This window comes from Solanum dulcamara, chromosome 4 (genome assembly GCF_947179165.1).
Source record: "Solanum dulcamara chromosome 4, daSolDulc1.2, whole genome shotgun sequence".
In the NCBI taxonomy this organism is placed as follows: domain Eukaryota; kingdom Viridiplantae; phylum Streptophyta; class Magnoliopsida; order Solanales; family Solanaceae; genus Solanum; species Solanum dulcamara.
In genome coordinates, this window is record NC_077240.1 from 47963522 (window position 1) to 47983466 (window position 19945).

At 33.8% G+C, this 19945-nt stretch overlaps 2 protein-coding genes across 2 annotated transcripts; one reads left to right on the top strand and one right to left on the bottom strand.

The window, feature by feature from the left end:
• The first annotated feature begins 1339 nt into the window (after positions 1-1339).
• Positions 1340-11951, top strand: LOC129887412 (kinesin-like protein KIN-14B). Its single transcript, XM_055962501.1, has 11 exons — positions 1340-1776; positions 1868-1951; positions 2048-2203; positions 5050-5156; positions 5662-5846; positions 6114-6275; positions 6494-6709; positions 6901-6938; positions 8461-8588; positions 9782-11147; positions 11311-11951. Exons 1-11 carry the CDS (start codon positions 1512-1514, stop codon positions 11424-11426), a joined length of 2823 nt encoding a protein of 940 aa, XP_055818476.1. The 5' UTR covers positions 1340-1511; the 3' UTR covers positions 11427-11951.
• LOC129887413 (pentatricopeptide repeat-containing protein At5g56310-like) lies at positions 8595-19580 on the bottom strand. The gene is given in 4 exon segments (XM_055962503.1): positions 8595-9279; positions 9698-9760; positions 17801-17831; positions 17834-19580. Coding segments are annotated over 2 exon segments (1698 nt in total). The 5' UTR covers positions 19509-19580; the 3' UTR covers positions 8595-9279; positions 9698-9760; positions 17801-17808.
• Positions 19581-19945: the final 365 nt, after the last annotated feature.

Genomic DNA, 19945 nt, shown 5'->3' on the forward strand with positions numbered 1-19945 from the left:
GACAAAAATGTAATTTTGGAGATACTTTCGTCTCCCAAATTGCCTCAATGCATTTTTTACTTGCCCCACCCCAGACTCACCTGAAACATGAATTTTTGACCGAATTAAGTCATTATTTAAATCAATTTATTAAAATAGTATTATTTTTTTTGAAGTTTTACAAAATTAGTATAAACGTACTTGGCAATAACATTTTAGGTATTATTTTATTCAAAAAAATCAATGGCAAAATGACAAATATCTAACGGAGTAAACAAACATAAAACGTTATTATCAAATATGTTTTATTAATTCGTTACCCACAGACACATTCTAAGCCTAAAATATTACTGACAGTAACGACTCTTTAATAACACAAGAATAATTTAAGTCTTAAAAGCCGACTTAATTTACAAACAGCGTAATTTGTACCAAAAAAAGAGCTGAATAATAACACAAGAATAGCTATTGTTTTTACTTGTAAATGACTAGAAAGAAACTGCATGCAGAAAGAAACGGAAAAGATTGAGCAGCTTAATTTAAAAAAGCAAAAATAATATGTGAGCAGATACTTACTTGAAGTCATTTAGATCAATAGGATTTTAAAGGCAAGCTAACGCTGATGATGGGAAATATAGAACTTGGTCTTGCTAATCAACAATTTTGACTAGATAAAAATTAAAAATCTAACAGGAAAGAAAGTCTTGAAAAGATGAATAAGTTCTTTCTAAATATCAGAGACAATTTAACAATAAAATATATGGTGGCAGTAATCAATAGAGTAAAATTGTCAGTCTCATCAGTAATGATTTTTAGCCTTATAAGATGTCCGTGATTGAATTCTAAAGAGTCGTTGTTATTAATAACGTTTTAGATTTAAAATATGTCTGTGAGTAATGAATTAAAAAAATGGCCTTGGCAATAACATTTTATGTTTGTTTACTTCATCAAGCATTCGTCTTTTTGCTATTAATTTTTTTGAATAAAATAATATATAAAATATTATTACCAAGTACGTTTATATTAGTTTTGTAAAATTTCAAAAAAATATATTATATTGATAAATTAATTTAAATAATAACAAATTCCCCGAAACATACCCCCAACACCCCTATTAAATTACTGATCACATATACAATTAAAGATGAGGCCTTTATTTATGTGTTTAAGAAATGAGGGGGGAACATATGGCCTAATGAAATGGGTCCCGACTACCGTCCTTATAGTCTCTCTCAAGTCTCAACCAACACAAGTAGTAGCTTTTCTTTCTCTCTCTTACTCATATTCTATTAGCATTTACTATGTTTTGTCAATCATTTCTCTCTTGGTCAGTCATACATTTAATCTAATGTTTTTTTGTCAAGAAGCCAAAATCCAAACATGAATATAATGCATGTTATTATATTATTGACACCTGAAATAAATGTAGTCTCTTCATGGAGATGACATTAGCAATCCATAGAATTATTTATATGTAAACGCTCTTCCTATCATCACCAGTTAAACAGCAAATACATCATTTTGATAGTATAATGAAGGAGGCTGCAGGGAATATGAAAAGCATGGAGCATTCGGATAGATCCTTTGGGTCCCTAAATGAATCAATTCATTCTCTCATGGGTTCGAAAACACACCTAACTTGTAACTGGGTGGATTCAGTTCGTGGAATCATCAAGGCCCTGCAACCAAAGCCAACTGATAAAGAAGAAGAAGAAGTAGACCTACAACAACAGCTACCAGATGACAATAAGGTATATGAAAACAGTAATAAGGAAGCTGCTATTTCAAAGATTAAAGGTAAAGACATGGATGGATAGATCAAGTGATTAATTTTAGATTTTGGCTTCGCCTTGGTGTGTTAGTTTGTCTCATATGCATCACATATCAGGTGAACTTGAAGTATTAGATGATTGCATTATGAAACTTAACGTACAGAGGAGGCAGGTTCTTAATGACCTCTTGGATTTGAAAGGTTAGCAACTTTTTCAGGATAAATTTAATTTCTACATATTACAGTAATTATTAAGAAAAGTTGTTAATGTTATTTAGAAAAACACTACTACTTCAGGTAATATTCGAGTATTTTGTCGGATAAGACCCATTAGCATTGGCAGTCAAAAGTCAGTTGAAGCTTTGGATTCGAATGAGATGCTCATAAATTTGGCTGACAATAAGTCCAAAATTTATAGCTTTGACAAGGTCTTCCATCCTTCTTCCTCACAAGGTACTCTGTTTTCTTCATCTTATTTATTTTAGTTATATGAGCTAAACTGGTACTTCTTTGTGAATGGATTGTTCCATTACAATAATTCTTCCCTTAGATCTTTTTAATTTACTTTGGGGTAATATAAGTCATTTTTATTTTAAAATTACTCTTTTTTTATAAAAAAACATTCTCTGTAGCAACAATATAGAGTTCGTTACTTAAATGATCACTTAAATATACGAAATTACCTAGTAAAGTTATATTCCTTTTATTTGTAAATGAAAATTTACTTATGTGCATAGCACTTAGCGGCCTGCTTTTTTTCAAAGATTTTTCATGCTGCATTTTAATTTTTTATAACAACGACATTTACTATAACGATATACTCTTTGTAAAATTACTCTTATTTAACAATTCTATTCAAATATTGTGTAACAATATTTTATAAGAAATATAATATATATATTTATAAAATATTAAAATATTTATTGTAATCATCATTAATGCCATGCACATAATAAATTTCATGTGCAAATATATAAAAGGAAACTATTGTATTTAAATGATATCATTGATTATGGTCATAACTTCACGAGGAAAGACTACTTGTGTTTTTTTTTACGCTCGTATTCTTTCTATTTTTTTGATTAAATTAGTTAACAAATATATTTCTTTTTCTTCGTACACTAAATCATTAAACCATTCTTCTGCGTACTTTTGCTTATAACAGCTAAATATAATCTAAACGTCCAATATTAATGTGTGTGTGTATATATATATCACTATAACAATTATGAAAATTTCAAACAAATACTGTCACTATAGAAAAGTTTAACAGTATTTAAGAATGCACTTCCGGTTCTATCGGTGTTTGAATCAATTTTGTGTTCTCCATATTACATCTCTAGAGACAATAATTCTATACGACGATGTTGTTATGGACAATCTTCATTGTCTTATTATCTCCCCGATTTACAAAATAAATTTGAGATATCCTCTTATATAATAAGAGGGGAGTTAAGCTGCTCAAGCAGCCAACGGATCGATATGCCTGCTTGAGTATCTTGGAGGTATATCTGTAATGTTTTTGTGGTTCTTTCGTTTTAATTCGTTTCTATTTTTTTTTATATATTTAGATGCAAAAAAAAATACTATAGATCATGGTAATTGACAACTTAAAATATTTTTAAAAACATAAGAAAAACCGAATGATTCTTGAAATTATCTATTAGTGTCATATAAAATGGGACAAAAAGAGTACCATGTATTACTCAATTTGAAAAATACGGAACTTGTGCTTTCCGCTGCTCAAGCAGGCTGCATGTGACATGCCTGCTTGAGCAACTTGAGGGTATATCTGTAATTTTTCAGTGGTTCTTCCGTTTTAATTTTTGTCTTATTTAATCATGATAATTGACAACTTAAAATATTTTTAAAAACATAAAAAAAAATTGATTGATTCTTGAAATTAATCTATCGGTGTCACATAAAATGAGACAAAAGAAGTAATAAGTATTATTTAATTTGAAAACTACGTAAAAAGTATTGTAAATCTCAATAATTAACAACATTTGATTGACTCTTGAAAGTCTATATGTGCTACATACATTAGGACAAAGGGAGTAATATTTATTATTTTAAAACAACGTAAAAAATACTATAAATTATAATAATTAACAACTTTAAATATTTAAAAGACATTTAAAAAGTTCGATTGATTCTAGAATAAGTGCCACATAAAAAAGAATAGATGAGTAACATATATTGTTTGAAAATGAAGTAAAAGTAATATAAATCATAATAATTAAAAAAAATTAAATTTTATCGGTGACGCATAAATTGGGACAAGGAAAGTAACATATATTATTTAAAAATTACATAAAAATACTATAAATCACAATAATTAACAACTTAAAATATCTAAAATCATATTAAAATTTAATTGACTCCCTAAATTCTATCTATGTCACATAAATTGAGACAATAAAATAACAAATATCAATCTTATCTACATTCTGGGTGAGGTCACAAATTCTAGCAAACATAAATTATGACAATTAAAAAATGCGAACCAGTTTAAACTAAAAGATATAAGTGTCAAAAACACACTTAAACTATCCCTTTTTTTTAGTTTCATATCTAAAAGAGAGGTGTATTTCTTAAACTAATAAGTGATAGTTTAGGTACGAAACTCACACTCCCAATAATTTAGTTATAAAACTCAAAAAAGAGAAATAGTTCAAGTGTGATTTTAACACGTATCTCAAACTAAAATAAAGGATAGAATCTCAAAATCACATAAAGCACCAAATAAAAATCACACAATTAAGTTAAGGACAAAACCAAAATCAAACTTAAAAGTTATGAACTTAAATTGAAGGCAAACGTGTATGCTGCAGCAAGATAAAAGAAAGAAACCCCAAAATGCAAATAATCTAATAATTTAATAGATTTTTAAAAAAGAGATGAAGACACCTAGAATTACTTGGATGTTATTGTTTGACTATTCCTTAGCATCCTTTTGAATCATTAAAGATATGAGCATTCCTAGAATAAGACAGTTTTCCTTCATTTAAAGTTGGGGCAAGTGCTCTTAATTGGTAAAAAAAAAAAATTCTTTCATTTAGCTGTTACTGAGCTAGTACTCAATTCTTTATGGAAAAGAAAAAAGAAATATTGCTTTCAATTTCATGAACCAATCCAGCTCATAGACAACATGTCATAGTTTCTTCAATGCTGATGATTTAAAAAAGGGAGTATTGCAAATTTTACTTTGAAGAAATTAAAAATTAACGCAAAACCAGCAATAATAAATTACGTAAATAGCTTATTATGCAAAGCTGATTGTTGGTTTGCTACGGCAGGTGAGGTGTTTTCAGAAATAGAACCAATAATTAAGTCCGCTCTGGATGGCTATAACGCGTGCATATTTGCTTATGGACAGACGGGCACAGGGAAAACATTCACAATGGTATATTCTCTACTACACATCCTTCTGTTTTAATAAGCAAAGCAAAACATCTTATCAAAAATGTATTACTTAAACGATGTTTAGTTCTCAGTATATAAACCCCTACATAAATAATATGATCTTAAGTTATGCAGAGTTTAATTTTGAAAACCAAATGTTGTATTACTTTGTACCATATAGAATGCGGAATAAGATACATCGATCAGAGTATCTTAAAACAAGAATACCATTAAAGTAAACAAGAAACCTCACATTATTATTCACTGCATAACAATCTCTATAAATTATTATTCACCACGCAAACAACTCATACATTATAATCCATGTATAACCAAATTGTATACCTAACGGCCTCTTAGAATTACTCAACTAATAGCACAGAGCTAAATGAGAACCGGTCAGAAAATTAGCAGGTGATACCTAGAGAGAGTCTATACTATAAAATTTTGGAAAGCATATTGTTGCATTATCTAAGTACAATGTTTTTGGTAACTATACCTACCAGGAAGGCACAGAGGAGTTTCCAGGGGTTGTGCCCCGTGGGATTGAGGCGCTTTTTAAGTATGCTGCAGACAGTAACCATGCATTCCTCTTCAGTTTCAGTATGCTGGAGATATACATGGGATATTTAAAAGATCTACTCACCCCACATAGTCAGACAACAAAGTCAATATTCCCTTTACCACCATGGCAAGTCACAGAACAAACTTGTTAATTTGTTGTTTGGTTGCACAGCTTGCATGCTTTACTGACACTGAAGGCCACTGTTCCTAGTGTTTATTGTTGACACGAATAGCAAGCTGATGCAAATTCTTGCATCAACTTGCTAATCCTGTCTAATGAACCTAGTCTACTTGCAGTCTACATTACGATCAATACTTAATTCTGGTCCACTTCCTACAGCATTCTGGAAGAGGTTAGCTACTTTCTCATGTAAATCATATTTTTTTCATGCAGTCTTTCAATCCAAACACATCCCAATGGAGAAACCGAGATTGAAAATCTTGTGACCATCCAAGTAAATGACTTGAACCAAGCCATGAGATTGTACAAGTTAGGATGTGGTTTCAGATCCACTGCTTCCACATATTCCAACCGAACATCAAGCAGATCTCATTGGTAAATCAATTTATTTTGATACAAAAATGTCAAGTAGAAAGGTCTTTAGCTTTTATCAAGTACAGCTAAATGACTATGATTAAAAAAATGAATCTGACAGAGATGTGTATGTGGATATCTTGAATCTGATCCAGGTTTTGAAGGATAACTCTGAATAATATAGATCACAAATCTCAAAGGTGTCTAAACTCTAAATAATTTCCGTCTTCTCCATACAGCATGATTCGCATATCAATTTCCAGCTTTAGTGCTAGTAAACGGAGAAGGTTAACGAACAAACTGTGGATGATCGACCTTGGAGGAAGTGAACGTGTTCTAAAAACAAAAGCACTGGGGAGAAGATTTGAAGAGGGAAAAGCAATTAATCTCTCACTTTCTGCCCTTGGAGATGTCATCTATGCCCTCCAAAGTAAAAAGCGCCACATTCCTTACAGGTAACTCAACAAACATGACATTCGATACCAATACCTGACTCAAGAAAAAAAGTGGATGAGAATCCAAGCAGACAGATTCTGACCACTCAAAAAACTTGTAGGCTTTAGTAATTGCTGATGGTGACATATAATTATAGAAGTTTCACCATTAACTCAAAACTAATCCTGATCGTAGCATTTACTGTTGACAGGAATAGCAAGCTGACGCAAGTTCTTAAAGATTCCCTAGGTAAGCATGCATCTTAGCTGAATGTTCATATGACAGACTGTTTGACCTATGCCAAGAGCCTATGTTATTCTGCATGTTAAGTATCACGTTCTGGAAGTTTGCAGTAAAGATGAAACTGAAATGGATGTACACTATCTTACACTGTTAGACATTAGTTTCTTCAAGTAAAGGATATTGATGGCTTAATATAGCATTCTCGTTCCAAATCTTCATCGAAAAAAACAGAACACTTAAATTTCTGGTCCCACATCTGGTTATGCTTATGGTAGCAACTTAGGATGAAATAACCAAAAATAAAAAGGGTAAAGAAAACATTGATGGCAAACAGAGAGGCATACTCGAGTGGATCGTATGCTCAAGTGAAGGAACACGAATAATTCAAATGAAGTGAGTTTGAATATGCTACTGGAGGAGTGGAAAAATGTAAACAGATTTTACATTTTATCAAGCTGATTAATGAATATCAAACTGAAACAGGAGACCTACTTTAATTCGAGCTTCTTCACCATCGATCTCCACAGCAGCACAATAGAAGCTCTGACCTATAGCAAGAGTCAAACAATACCCTGCATTCATGGACTGAATCAAGAACGACATCATGTAGTCTCCTCTGAAGTAATGCACATCCAAGAGTCCGCAAATGTTCACAATTAGACTTCTTGATAAGTCTAGAGTAACTTAGGTAGTACGACGAAGACTTACTTTATGGGAGTTGTTTAATCGATCTCCTGGCCTTTCTTGGGGACATCATTCTCCTAGACGGTGAGAGAGAAGGAGAGAACTAAAGTGCTGAGAATGAATTAGAAATGGAACAAAGGAGAGAGCGATAGCTGAAAACTTTCAGTGATTTGCGATTTTGCCAGCTGTTTTAGACTTTTAGCGAGCTTGAGGAATTCCACAATGTGGATTAAATTACTAGGATTAAACATAGGCTTGGTATGCAATACAATCCTTTACCACATAATCGATTCAATCGAAACATCTGTAAACCACACCTTTTCTCAGTCTAACCTTGCTGTAATGCAGCTCGTAGGATAGCAATGGAAAACTCAACATTCAATCTTAGAGGACGAAGGGATTGAAATGATTGTACATATGTCTACATATGTTCCTGTTAGTCTTCTTTGCAATTTAGAAGCAGCAACCAGTAGCATGAGCCTAAGAAGGGAGACCTAGGGACCAGCATCAACCAGTGGGTTAAAATATCATTGAGAGATGTATAACACGTGGAAATAGAACACCCCAATTTCTTTGATGTTCCTGGTTGTTCTAGCAACTTGAACCAAATAAGTTCTTATATGCTTTTTCTTGTTAAATATTTTTCATACTCATTGAACTATCAACAAATGTTTTCCATAACAAGCATTTAGAAATTATGCTTGTGCTTCACATTCTCATGGATACTTTCCATTTCTCACTCAACATGCAAAATCTACGCAAGTTGAAAATTTCACATTTTCTTCACTCCTTTTTAGTATCACACCAATAATGCCAGAAATTCATGTGTTTTCTTAATATCCAGGTGATGATTCCAAAACACTAATGCTGGTTCATGTCGGTCCCCATGAAGAAGATTTGTGCGAGACATTGTGTACATTAAATTTTGCAACACGAGTCAAACATATTCAATTAAGAAATGAAGAATCAACAGTAAGTCATTGAAAAAATCAACTGAGCCTAGTACTAATCCGGGCAACTTCTTACATTATTACGACATACAACATATCTCTGTTCATTTCTTGTCATGTAATTGATTTGTTATGACTAGTTCAATATGTCATCCTGATTGTCCAAAAGTAATGGAAAATTCCAAGATGGTGTACATCAGCTTCAATACAAAAAATACTTGCTGAAATCACAACCACAAACAACCTTAGTAGCAATGTGAAATCTAGGCCACTATTAATGCCATGGAATCATGGATACAAATATGATCTTTTACTGATTTAAATTTCAACCACGGAAGTGAATAAACCATCATCTTCATTATCCATATGCACACTGTGAGTACATTTGGCTCCACCTGATCTAATACTGAAGCAGCTACACAGGGAATATGCTTATTTGCTCATTATATGTATTCAGTACACCCCCTTTTTTCTGGGCTAAGTTATTTTTCTAAGACCCTTAGCCTATAGAACATTTGAGTGAGGTGAGATGGCAAATTTAACAGGAATTGAACAGCCCATTAGGAAAGAGATGGTGTTAGGGGCTAATGTTAGTTGAAATGAGAGATACCAAAGTTATAGTTGAACTGTAGGCACTTTGACTTGGTATGATAACTTATATGAAAGTAAAGTTGCTGTCCTACTAATAGCTTCAGCTTCTAGATCGGACGGACCTACATGATTCAAAAGTTTTGCATAAACATAAGAGGAAAAGGCATTAGGCATGTATATTATCCTAACAAGTTGAAGTTATTAACACAAAGCCTTCTACGGAGAATAGGGAGACAATTAAAACTAGAGATAATTTAACAATATTTGTAAAAATGAATAATAGGTTACCATTCTCATAAAAAGAAAAAGTTAGTGATTATATAACAACAATTCAGTTAAAAAAATGATTTTTTTTATGTATTGCCATAATAATGTTCAATGCTTCAAGAAGGAAAGTAGACAAATATACACGCTCATGACATGAGCACAAGAGGAATTTCCTGATATACCTAAAGGGTTAACTCTTTATACGTGATTTGCCATTATGAAGACGTAAGTAATTGCTTGTTCATCCAAAAGATAAGGATTTGGCTGTCTTACCTCAGAATCCAGATGCAAACACTTCCTGCTCTCCCATCATTGCTTCTCTATTTTTACAATCAACTGTGACATGTTCAATTACAGGAAGTTAAGGCAGAAAAGGAAGTTGCAATAAATAATCTGCTGCAGAAGATGAACCAAATTGAGTACAACCGCAATGATGTCACAAAAGAAATCAAGAAGCTGAATGAGAAACTAGGAAAGCTTACAGTAATATCACCCTCTTCAACTGAACTAGTGGATCTCTCAGATGTATGCATTGAAGGGTTAGGGTCTAACATGAGATTTCAAAAAATTAGTGTCACATCTACCTCTTTAGCAGACTTTCCCAGATTTATGAGGCCTACTGTTTGTAGCCGAAGTAAATCAGGAAATGCTGGAGTAGAAATCCAATCCTTGAAAAGTAGATCCTTGCTTCCTCCTAGAAAAGGAAAAGGATCCACTCACTGTGCCAAGTCTCTGGATTTTCCCATAGAAGGAACATCAGAATGCTATTCAGAGAGCAGTGTTTCCAGAACTAGCTGCCTTATCAGTCCAACTACGAAATTCAGTGCGGATAATGAGACAGAATTCAGCGGAGACACATCAGATAGTGACATTAAGGTGGCAGTGTTTACGAAACAAGATCTATCAGAAAGAGATTCAATACCCAAAAAGTTTAATTTGAGACTCAGCAAGAAGAACCATGCAAATACAATGGAAAGAGGATCAACCCAAAACCACTCAAAGGTTGATAATTGGCTTCAACTGCACAAATGTGCATCAAATATAAAAAGGTGCACTCATAAGAACAAAAGAATTCTTGCGATACCAATTCCAGAGAATAAAGCAAGGGTCAGAGGCAGAATTGTTCCAGATTCACATGATGAAAAGGTCCCAGGCAAAGAGTTGAGAACAAGAAACATGAATCATAGAGATTCAAAATCAGCTGATATGGAGAATCATTTGAGCTCCGAGTTAGAAGAAGAAGTTAATGTGTCTAATCCAGTTTTGAAGCACTTTATCGATTATGAGAAGTCATATCCTGCATGTCCAGCCGGCAAAATTGATGCGGTAACCGTGAATGGAACACAAGGTCAAGTACTCGATTCAACAACTGAGGTCAGTGAATGCAGAAGTTTTAGTGGACCTGCTGATTTGAATGATCTTAAACTGATTATGCCAGACATTGCATATCAAGAGAGATATAATATTTCAGCATCTAAGGTCAACAACCTTAGCATAGGCCTGATAGGGAGTCCCTCTAGCTCAAAGAAGAAACCAAAGTATGAAGAAATGCATAAAATGGAAGAAAGTAACTTAGAGAATATGCATGTCCCAGGATGCGTTAGAGAAGGAACAAAGCCCTGCCACTATGAGTTAAGATCTCCCAGCGCTTTGTCTATTTGCAAATCAAATCAAATGGATTATTACCTTGTTCCCAAATCACTAGACAACACCAGAACTGGAGGTAAGACTTTTGAGAAACCATCTTTACTTGTTCAACCAGTCAGTATAAGTCTTTTTGCAATAAAAAAGAAAAAGGAGACTAATGCCTTCTTTTGTTTTTATCTTCAGCATAAACTAAGTTTATGTTCACTGTCTCATGAATTTTTCAAATTGTATCTTCACAGGATTCCTTAATCTTGTGAAACCAAAAGTACACATCTTATATAGCAGTGCTCTTGTTGCATTGGGATTTGCAAGCCTAGGTCTTGGGCATGACTTCTTCTATGCTTTGACTCTCTAAACAACTTGCTTATCACATGCCATACATGATGCACATTTGGAGTTTTCCTTTCAAAAGCTAGGTACCAAGTGATGATGTAGTTTATTCAAGAGATAAAGGGAGATCTTCATCGGCTTCTAGGCAACCGTGAGAGGTTTAATCTCATTCCCAAGCTCAAATTGTTGATAATGCAGGAATTACATATGGAAGGGAACAAGTGTAGTGGTGGTTATTTTAAGTGCCATCTCATGCCTCTCCAAATAAGGGTGAAAAGTCACCATATGTACATGTACCAAATATTTAATCCCATGAGTTCAACAATAAATTTAACTCTTTTCAACATTAGCTGTTTTCCGAGATGCACCTTTCTATTTTGTTTTAGTATTCTTAGGGGTCGTTTAGTTTGGATACAAGTTATGCTGGGATAAGTTATGCTGAGAGTAGTTTTTATTGCTTTTTTGGTTGGTCATATTCAAAATTATATCCATTGCATAGTTTCTAAGAATAAGTTATTTGTTTACAAAAATACCCTCCACTTTATTTATTTATTTATTTATACATTTTCTTTGCAAGCTTTAGTTATTCATTCCTAAAAATAAATTTTTCCTCTTATTTAACTTACGTAATTTTATTTATTCATTTTCATGATTGTGCCATGTGTTTTTAAAATTAAACTTTCATTTTATTTAACTTAAAAATAAAACTTTCATCTTATTCAGCTTTAAATAAAATTTCCATCTTATTTAACTTTAAAATAAAAATTTCATCTTATTTAGCTTAAAAATAAAACTTCCATCTTATTTAGCTTAAAAATAAAACTTTCATTTTAAGTTTATTAAAGTAAAAGAAATTTTATAATTAAAATTATCTACATTTTGATTGATATATAAAATTTAAGTTCGTAATAAACTATATAATTAAAAATATGTAATTTAGTAGTGGTATGAACATTTTAAGAGAAATCAAAATATAAATAAATATAAGAATTAGAGAAATAAATTCAACTTATATTATATTCATAAATAGAAATTGTATTTATAAAATGTAGTTTTTTAATAGAAAAATATATTTTCATAAAAACAACGATTAATTAAAGTTATGAATGTTACATAAATGTTGTTAAAAATTATGTCAATTTACATGAATGTAAAAGTGGTGTATAAAAGAGAGTTTAAGAGAGTATTTTTTGTTTTTTTACATCTTTATCCCAAGATAAGTTATCCTAAGATTATTATTTCAATCCCAGGGAGGGATAACTTATCCCAGTACTAATTGTTAATCCTAGGATTATTATTCCATCCCAGGAAAGGATAACTTATGCCAGTACTAATTGTTAATCCTGGGATAAGTTATCCCAGCTTTTGCAACCAAACAAGGGATTAAATGCCACTCAAAAATTATCTCGAGATTAACTCCTCTTATGCATCACCAAACGATCCTTTAAAGTATAGTAAGATACGAAAAGAAAGGGAAAAAGTCCTAATTTGTCCTTCAACTAGTTACTTTTGTTTTATTATACCTCCATTAGAAGTTGGTGTTGTATTTGTTTGAATAAAGAAGGAAAAAGGTCAAAATTGTGGGCATTTGGTTAGTGGAAGTCAAGAGAGAAGACTAATGATTTTCACAAATTTTATCAAATATGATGGCATAAGTGTGTTCATAAGCATCAACCATGACTCTAAATTGCCTATAAATAGGCATCTCCACTATGAACACATAACAACGAAAATCTAGAGAAATACATTTGAGATTTAGAAAATTTTCTCTTGGAGATCTCTTGGGTGTAGTATTTTAGGTATTTAGGTGTGTGAGAAAAATATTGTGTATTATATGATTGTAACAATTTTCATATAGTGAATATTTTTCTGGGTGGTCCGTGGTTTTTATCCAATTGGAGAGTTTTCCACGTTAAATCTTTGTGTTGTTATTCTCTTTAAATTTCTCTATTATTTTCCACTTGAAGGCGGTCCGGAAGGGGTGGGAAAACAGTCGGTGCCTTTTTCTCAACAAGTGATATCAGAGTTTTTTTGAAGTTTCATCCTAGTGAATTAGCAAGTGGAGTCTGATTCTGATGAAGTTTGATATTCTGGTGGAGCTGCTTTGAGGCACTTGTATATTTGGTAATAGTTGGAATAAGTATAATCTAAAGAGGTTCTGGCTAAGTAAAGACTTGATACTTAAGTGTATCCGTTGTGATCCACCTCTCTTTCTTGGAAACTAATTTAGTAGGTATTTTTCATTGCTATTGTCCATTTATTAGTACTGATAAGCAAGATGGGGAAAAAATTTGAGATTGAGAAATTTGATGGGAGAATTAATTTTGGCTTGTGGCAAGTGCAAGTCAAGGATGTGTTAATCCAATCTGGATTACACAAGGCGTTGAAAGGAAGACCAACTAGCGGAAAAAATGACAAGGGTTCAGAAAAATCTGAAAGCTGTGGAGGCTCAGAAAAATCCAAAATTAGTAATGAAGAATGGGAAGAACTAGACATGAAAACGCAAGTCAGATTCGCTTATGTTTAGCTAAAAATATTCTTGCCAATGTGATTAGATTGTCTACGACAGAGAAGTTGTGGGAGAAACTTGAAGAATTGTACCAAACCAAAATTATTTCAAATAGGCTATATTTGAAGAAGCAATTTCATAAATTGCAAATGGATGAAGGTACAACTATTTCTGATCATCTGAGTGTCTTGAATGAGATTGATTCTAAATTGAAATTTATTGGAGAGAAAATTGATGATGAAGACAAGCCACTTCGACTCATCTGGTCTCTTTCATCTTCCTATAAGCACACGCAATCCATGTTAATGTATGGGAAGGAAATTTTGATTTTCTCGGAAGTAACGAGCAAATTGATTTTTGAGGAAAAAAGATTGAAGAATGGAAATGAAAAATCTTAAGAAAATTCAGCTCTTGTTGTTAAAGGAAAATGGAAGCAAAATAAAAGCTCTAAGAAGAAGGTCGTTTGCTGGGATTGTGGTCAACCAGAACATGTTAAGAGTAAATGTCCAAATAATGGGGCTAGTTCGGCTGGAAGCTCTAAAGGAAATGTTGTCAATGTTGTCTGCCTAGAAGAGGGGGATGATATTCTTTTGTAAGAAAGATGAAAATCCTCATGGCATGAATGCTACCTTTAGAATTGCCATGGAAGAGGATGTTTAATTAGTAGTTGGTCCACAAGTTTGCACATAGGCATTGGTTGATAAGTGATGCAAGGTGTGTGGTGGAAAAGATGTCGATGGTTAATGAACTCTCAAGAAATCAACAAGAGGGTTGCACCATAAGTTATTAGCAAGTTTTTCCGACATGAGCCGAAATTGAAATTCTTGAAATTGAAAAATAATTTCAAGTGAAAATTTTTGGATTGGTTTTTCAATCTGAGTGGATGCACTCTTTATGGTGGGGGTATGATAATTCCAAATTTAAAATTATGATTGTCAGTAACAGACAATGTGAAAGTTGTAGTTACACATGGTTGACCAAGTATAGAGTTAGGTAGAGAACTAATTCTGTTATGTGTAGCTGGACAACTGCAAAAGCCAACGAGTTATATTTTTCTTCTTTTTAAAAGAAGAAAAAAGGTCAAAATTGTGGGCATTTGGTTGATGGAAGTCAAGAAAGAAAGCTAATGGTTTTCACACATTTTATCAAATATGGTGGCATAAATGTGTTCATAAGCACCAACCACGACTCTAAACTGCCTATAAATAGGTATCTCCACCATGAACACATAACAAAAATCTAGAGAAATACATTTGAGATTTAGAAAATTTTCTCTTGGAGATCTCTTGGATGTAGTATTTTAGGTATTTGGGTGTGTGAGAAAAATATTGTGTATTATATGGTTGTAACAATTTTCATATAGTGAATATTTTTCTGGGTGGTCCGTGGTTTTTATCCAATTGGAGAGTTTTCCAAGTCAAATCTTTGTGTTGTTATTCTCTTTAAATTTCTCTGTTATTTTCTGCTTGAAGGCGGTCCGGAAGGGGTGGAAAAACAGTCGGTGCCTTTTTCCCAACAGTTTGGCCACAAAAATCCCTCATTGTTACCCAGATGTAACGTATACACCCTTATTCTGTATGATAGTTCTAGTTTGCTAATGTAATCAACGTTGGAGTTGCATAACTACCAGGTGTGAGTAAAAAAAAGGCAGCCTGGTGCACTTAAGCTCCCGCTATGCGCAGGGTTCGTGGAAGGGCCCGACCACAAGGGTCTATTGTACACAGCCTTACCTTGCATTTCTGCCAGAGGCTGTTTCCAAGGCTTGAACCCGTGACCTCCTGGTCACATGACAACAACTTTACCAGTTACTCTACCAGGTGTGAGTAAATGTGGAAAACAATACTCATTGACCCTTACATGAAATTTCATCTAAATCTCGAGAAGAAGTCTAGCCTAAGGTAGACCAAATCTTCTACAAACCTTAAATTATGCATTCAACAACAAGCTAAGTGCATCCAACTAGATAATGCAAACTAGAGATTCATGAAATTAAGGTAAACTATAACAGTGCAGAAGCAGTAATTAACAGAGTTCAGCAAGTTCATACGAAAAACTTAAGCAAAAGTAACAAGAATTGCAGATAAGAAAATAATGCATGGGCCAAGAGACATATGAAGGACTGCATTTGGTTTGCTCAACCTGAGTCACTGAGAAGTGCTAATGACCTGTTCCTGACCATACCCAAAAACTGAGAAGGTTGAAAATGGGAAGCTCACACCTTTAATGGACAAATACATAGACAGCCCCTTAAAGTTGTCACCTCTTTTCATTTAGACACCTCAACTGAAGCATTCACCTATTAGACACTTCAGCCTCAGTAAATGTGTGCAGATTAAACACATTGTGCTGATATGCATGCTGCATGTTCTACCCCTTTCTTTAGTGCATTAAATGACTTTTAGATTCTAGGTTTCCTTTTTACTTGAGGTTGGAGGTTAGTTCTGTTTTCTGTGACTAGCTTCTCATTGGAAATTTCCGAAGCACCATAGACTGCTTCCAACTGATGAACTCCCAAGAAAGGCGACATTCTTATTGTTGGATTAGAATTATAATTGACATAAAAATCACACTTGTACATCATTGTTCCTATGACCTTTAACCATAAAAATAAAATGAAAACTTCAACTAAGTATTGACAATACTAAAATTACAAACCAATCTTTACAAAATCCTATGTTTATCTGGACATCTCAAGATGTCTGTTTCTGCATTTGCAACTTTCACAAATGTGACCATCAAAAAACTGAAGATTCATTCCAGACACATCGAAACTCTACGGATTCTTCCAGTGTAACCCTTGTCAAAACCCTTTTTAAGAACACTGCTGGAAAGGATGCGGCTCTATTTCACCATTAATCATGGTGATCTCTGGTTGTTTGAGGGTTCCGCAATGTATTTGGCTGTCTGTAATATTTATCTTCTGCTCCTCAAATGGTATGTGGGTGATAGTTCAGATGGATGAACTACTAAATCTGTGGGGTACCAATTAATACGGTGGTAAAGAGGGATAAGAGCCATAATGATTACTATTAAAGCTGAAGTAATGAATATTCTTGGGGTTCTTGCACTGTGAGTATTTCTCGAAGGAAAGTTCCATTTCAGGGAGATTATTCAGTGTAAGATTGAAAGTGAAAGCAGAGATGGGCATTATTCACCCTCGAGAAACTGTCTGCTGAAGTGGCTCTTAAAATTACATGTGTCAGAGGATGTGGCCAATGGTGAAAAACAATGAGGATCCATCTGCTAAACTAGAGAAATGGGACAAATATGATGCAAAGGAATAATGGCTGGAGTATTTGATTGGAAGTTGATATTTAGGGGGGAAATTTTAACTTTTGCCAGAAAATGGAATGTAGTTTATATATCATTTAAATCAAAAAGGATAACCAGAACAGTGAGAGAAAGGAAATCAATAAAAGGAAGCCACATGGACAAGAGCTTCACAAGATTTAGAAGGAATATTCACTTTGAGAGCTCACAAAATGCATTTGGAAATACTTCTCGACTGTAAACCAAGAATATCCAACAACTAGTTAGAACTTAATTCAAAAAACAAAAACAACAAAGCTAATTTGTAACCTTCAAGCATGATTTGTCACTAACTTAGTGAATCTAGCTAACTTGATCAATTAGGTACTAGTCACCAATAGAAAATTCGAAGTGGGGGCTCGGAACGGAAGAAGCAAGAATAATGGTATTAATCTGAGCTGAATGATACATCCTCTTCTTTCTAATGCCAAGTTCTATGAAGATTCTTAAACTGTGCTCTTTTAAAGTCCTACTTACTTGTAACTTCACATGAAGGTACTTAATGCTGCTCAACATTAGTTGAGTTTTTTTCTGAAGCTAATGGTCCTTGAAACAATCAGTCAAGTTATGCAAAATCCTACCCCTTGTCTTATAAGTGGTCCTCTTGAGGTTATCAGCATCAAGAAGCTCTTCATATCCCCAATATTCATGCGGTACCATCTTTGACACCCTGTTTAACTGTGAAAGAACTCTGTATATTCTCTCACATTGAGAATGTGATCTGTCTCCTGAATAGAAATAATAAACTCGATCTTTCATCTTGATGAAGCTACCACCTGGCAACTTTTTGACTCCTGTGTTCCTCATGATCGTTCTTGCTACCCTAGCTTCACTCCACCTACCAAGAGCAGCATATGTATTGGACACAAGGGAATAATTCCCACTATTATGTGGTTCAACTTCAGTTAGATGCTTCAGAGCTTGCTCCCCATGTTTGACATGACCTTGGTTCCTGGCTGCAGCAAGAAGTGATCCCCAAATTGCTGCATTTGCTTCAAACGGCATCGTTTTAACCATATTTGCAGCCTCATCGAGGTATCCAGCACGCCCTAAAAGATCAACCATGCAACCATAGTGTTTGATGTCAGGACTAATGCCATGTTTTTCTTCCATTGTCTTAAAATACAATCTGCCTTCCTCCACGAGTCCTGCGTGGCTACATGCAGATAATACTGCTATTAAGGTGACTCTGTTTGGCTTAATTCCAACCATTTTCATCCGAGAAAACATGTTAAGTGCTTCTCTTCCATAGCCATTGACAGACAATGCAGAAATCACTGTTGACCAAGTAACAACACTCCTAGTTTCCATACTCTCAAACAATTCTACTGCCTTCTTTACATTGCCCGATTTTGCATACATATCAATAAGTGCATTGTTAAGAGTTACAGTTCTGCGTAACCTGTGTTTTATAATATAACTATGGATCCATTCACCCAACTCATGCTCACCCAAGTGGGCACAAGCTGAAAGTGCAGCTAACATTGTTACTTCATCAGGCTTAGCACTAACCTCCACATTCATCATTTTCCGGAACATACCTATAGCCTGAGAAAACTGATTCCCCTGAGCGTACCCCGCAATAATGGTAGTCCAAGAAACCACATTCTTCTCCAGCATATTATCAAACAGGTGCTTCGCGGTATCCATATCATGAGCCTTAACATAACCCACAATCATGGCATTCCACAAGCCCACATGTCTGTTACGCATTTCATCAAACACCTTACGTGCATCAGAAATGCACCCAAAAGAAGAATACATCCGTACAACCGACGTTGCTACGTGTACATCATTGTTCAATCCAGTTAAAATAGCTTCACAGTGAATTTGCCTAGAGGTGATCAGACAAGTTACAGCATTCAACACAAAAGGGATAGAGTAAGTATCATGATATAAGCCAATGGCTCGAGCTTGTTTATAAAGGTAAATTGCAACCTTAGATAAATGTTGTTGTCGAGAGAAGATACTGATCAAAGTATTGTAAAGATATATATTTGGATTGGGTTTGGAAGTGAAAATTGAATATGCATAGTTGACAAAGCCAAGGGCAGAACATGTGTGGAAGAATTGGCTGAGAATGAAGTTGTCTTGATCTAAAGCACGATGTACCATGAAGCCATGAGTTTGATAAATGTGATTTTCGTTGGAACATTTTTCAAGCAAAGGTAAATATGTGTCTTCTAGTTGAAGACTGGATTTGTGGTAGTTGTAATGGGAGTGATTGGAGCTGGGTTTTAGTAGACTGTGAACAAGTTTAGAGGATGGCCTAGAAAATGGCCGCAACATTTGCTTGTTGGAAAAAGGGTGTCGTCAAGAATTATATTTATATTGTCAAGGGTCAAATTTATATATATCTCTTATTCTGTCTTATATTTCTACTATATAATAAGTGAGCGTAAATTTAGCTTAAAGATTCTAACATTCTCACATTTCACGTGTTAATTTGTGGACAAACCCACCTCCAGCTAATTTTTCTCTCTCTTCACTTCTTCTTCCTCCCTTTTTCTTGCTCTAGGTTCTTCCCCTCGTCCTCTCTCTCAACTCTTTTTTTTTAATTATTGTGTTATTTAATTGTAGTTGTTCTTCTTTCTTTGTTTCCTTTCTTGTTTCTTTCATTTTTTGTGTTATTTAGTTGTGGTGTTTTTCTTGGATTATATTATTATTTTTAAAGTTTCTTCACTATAGAGATTCGACGAAATTGATAACTTCTTTGTGTTTACTTT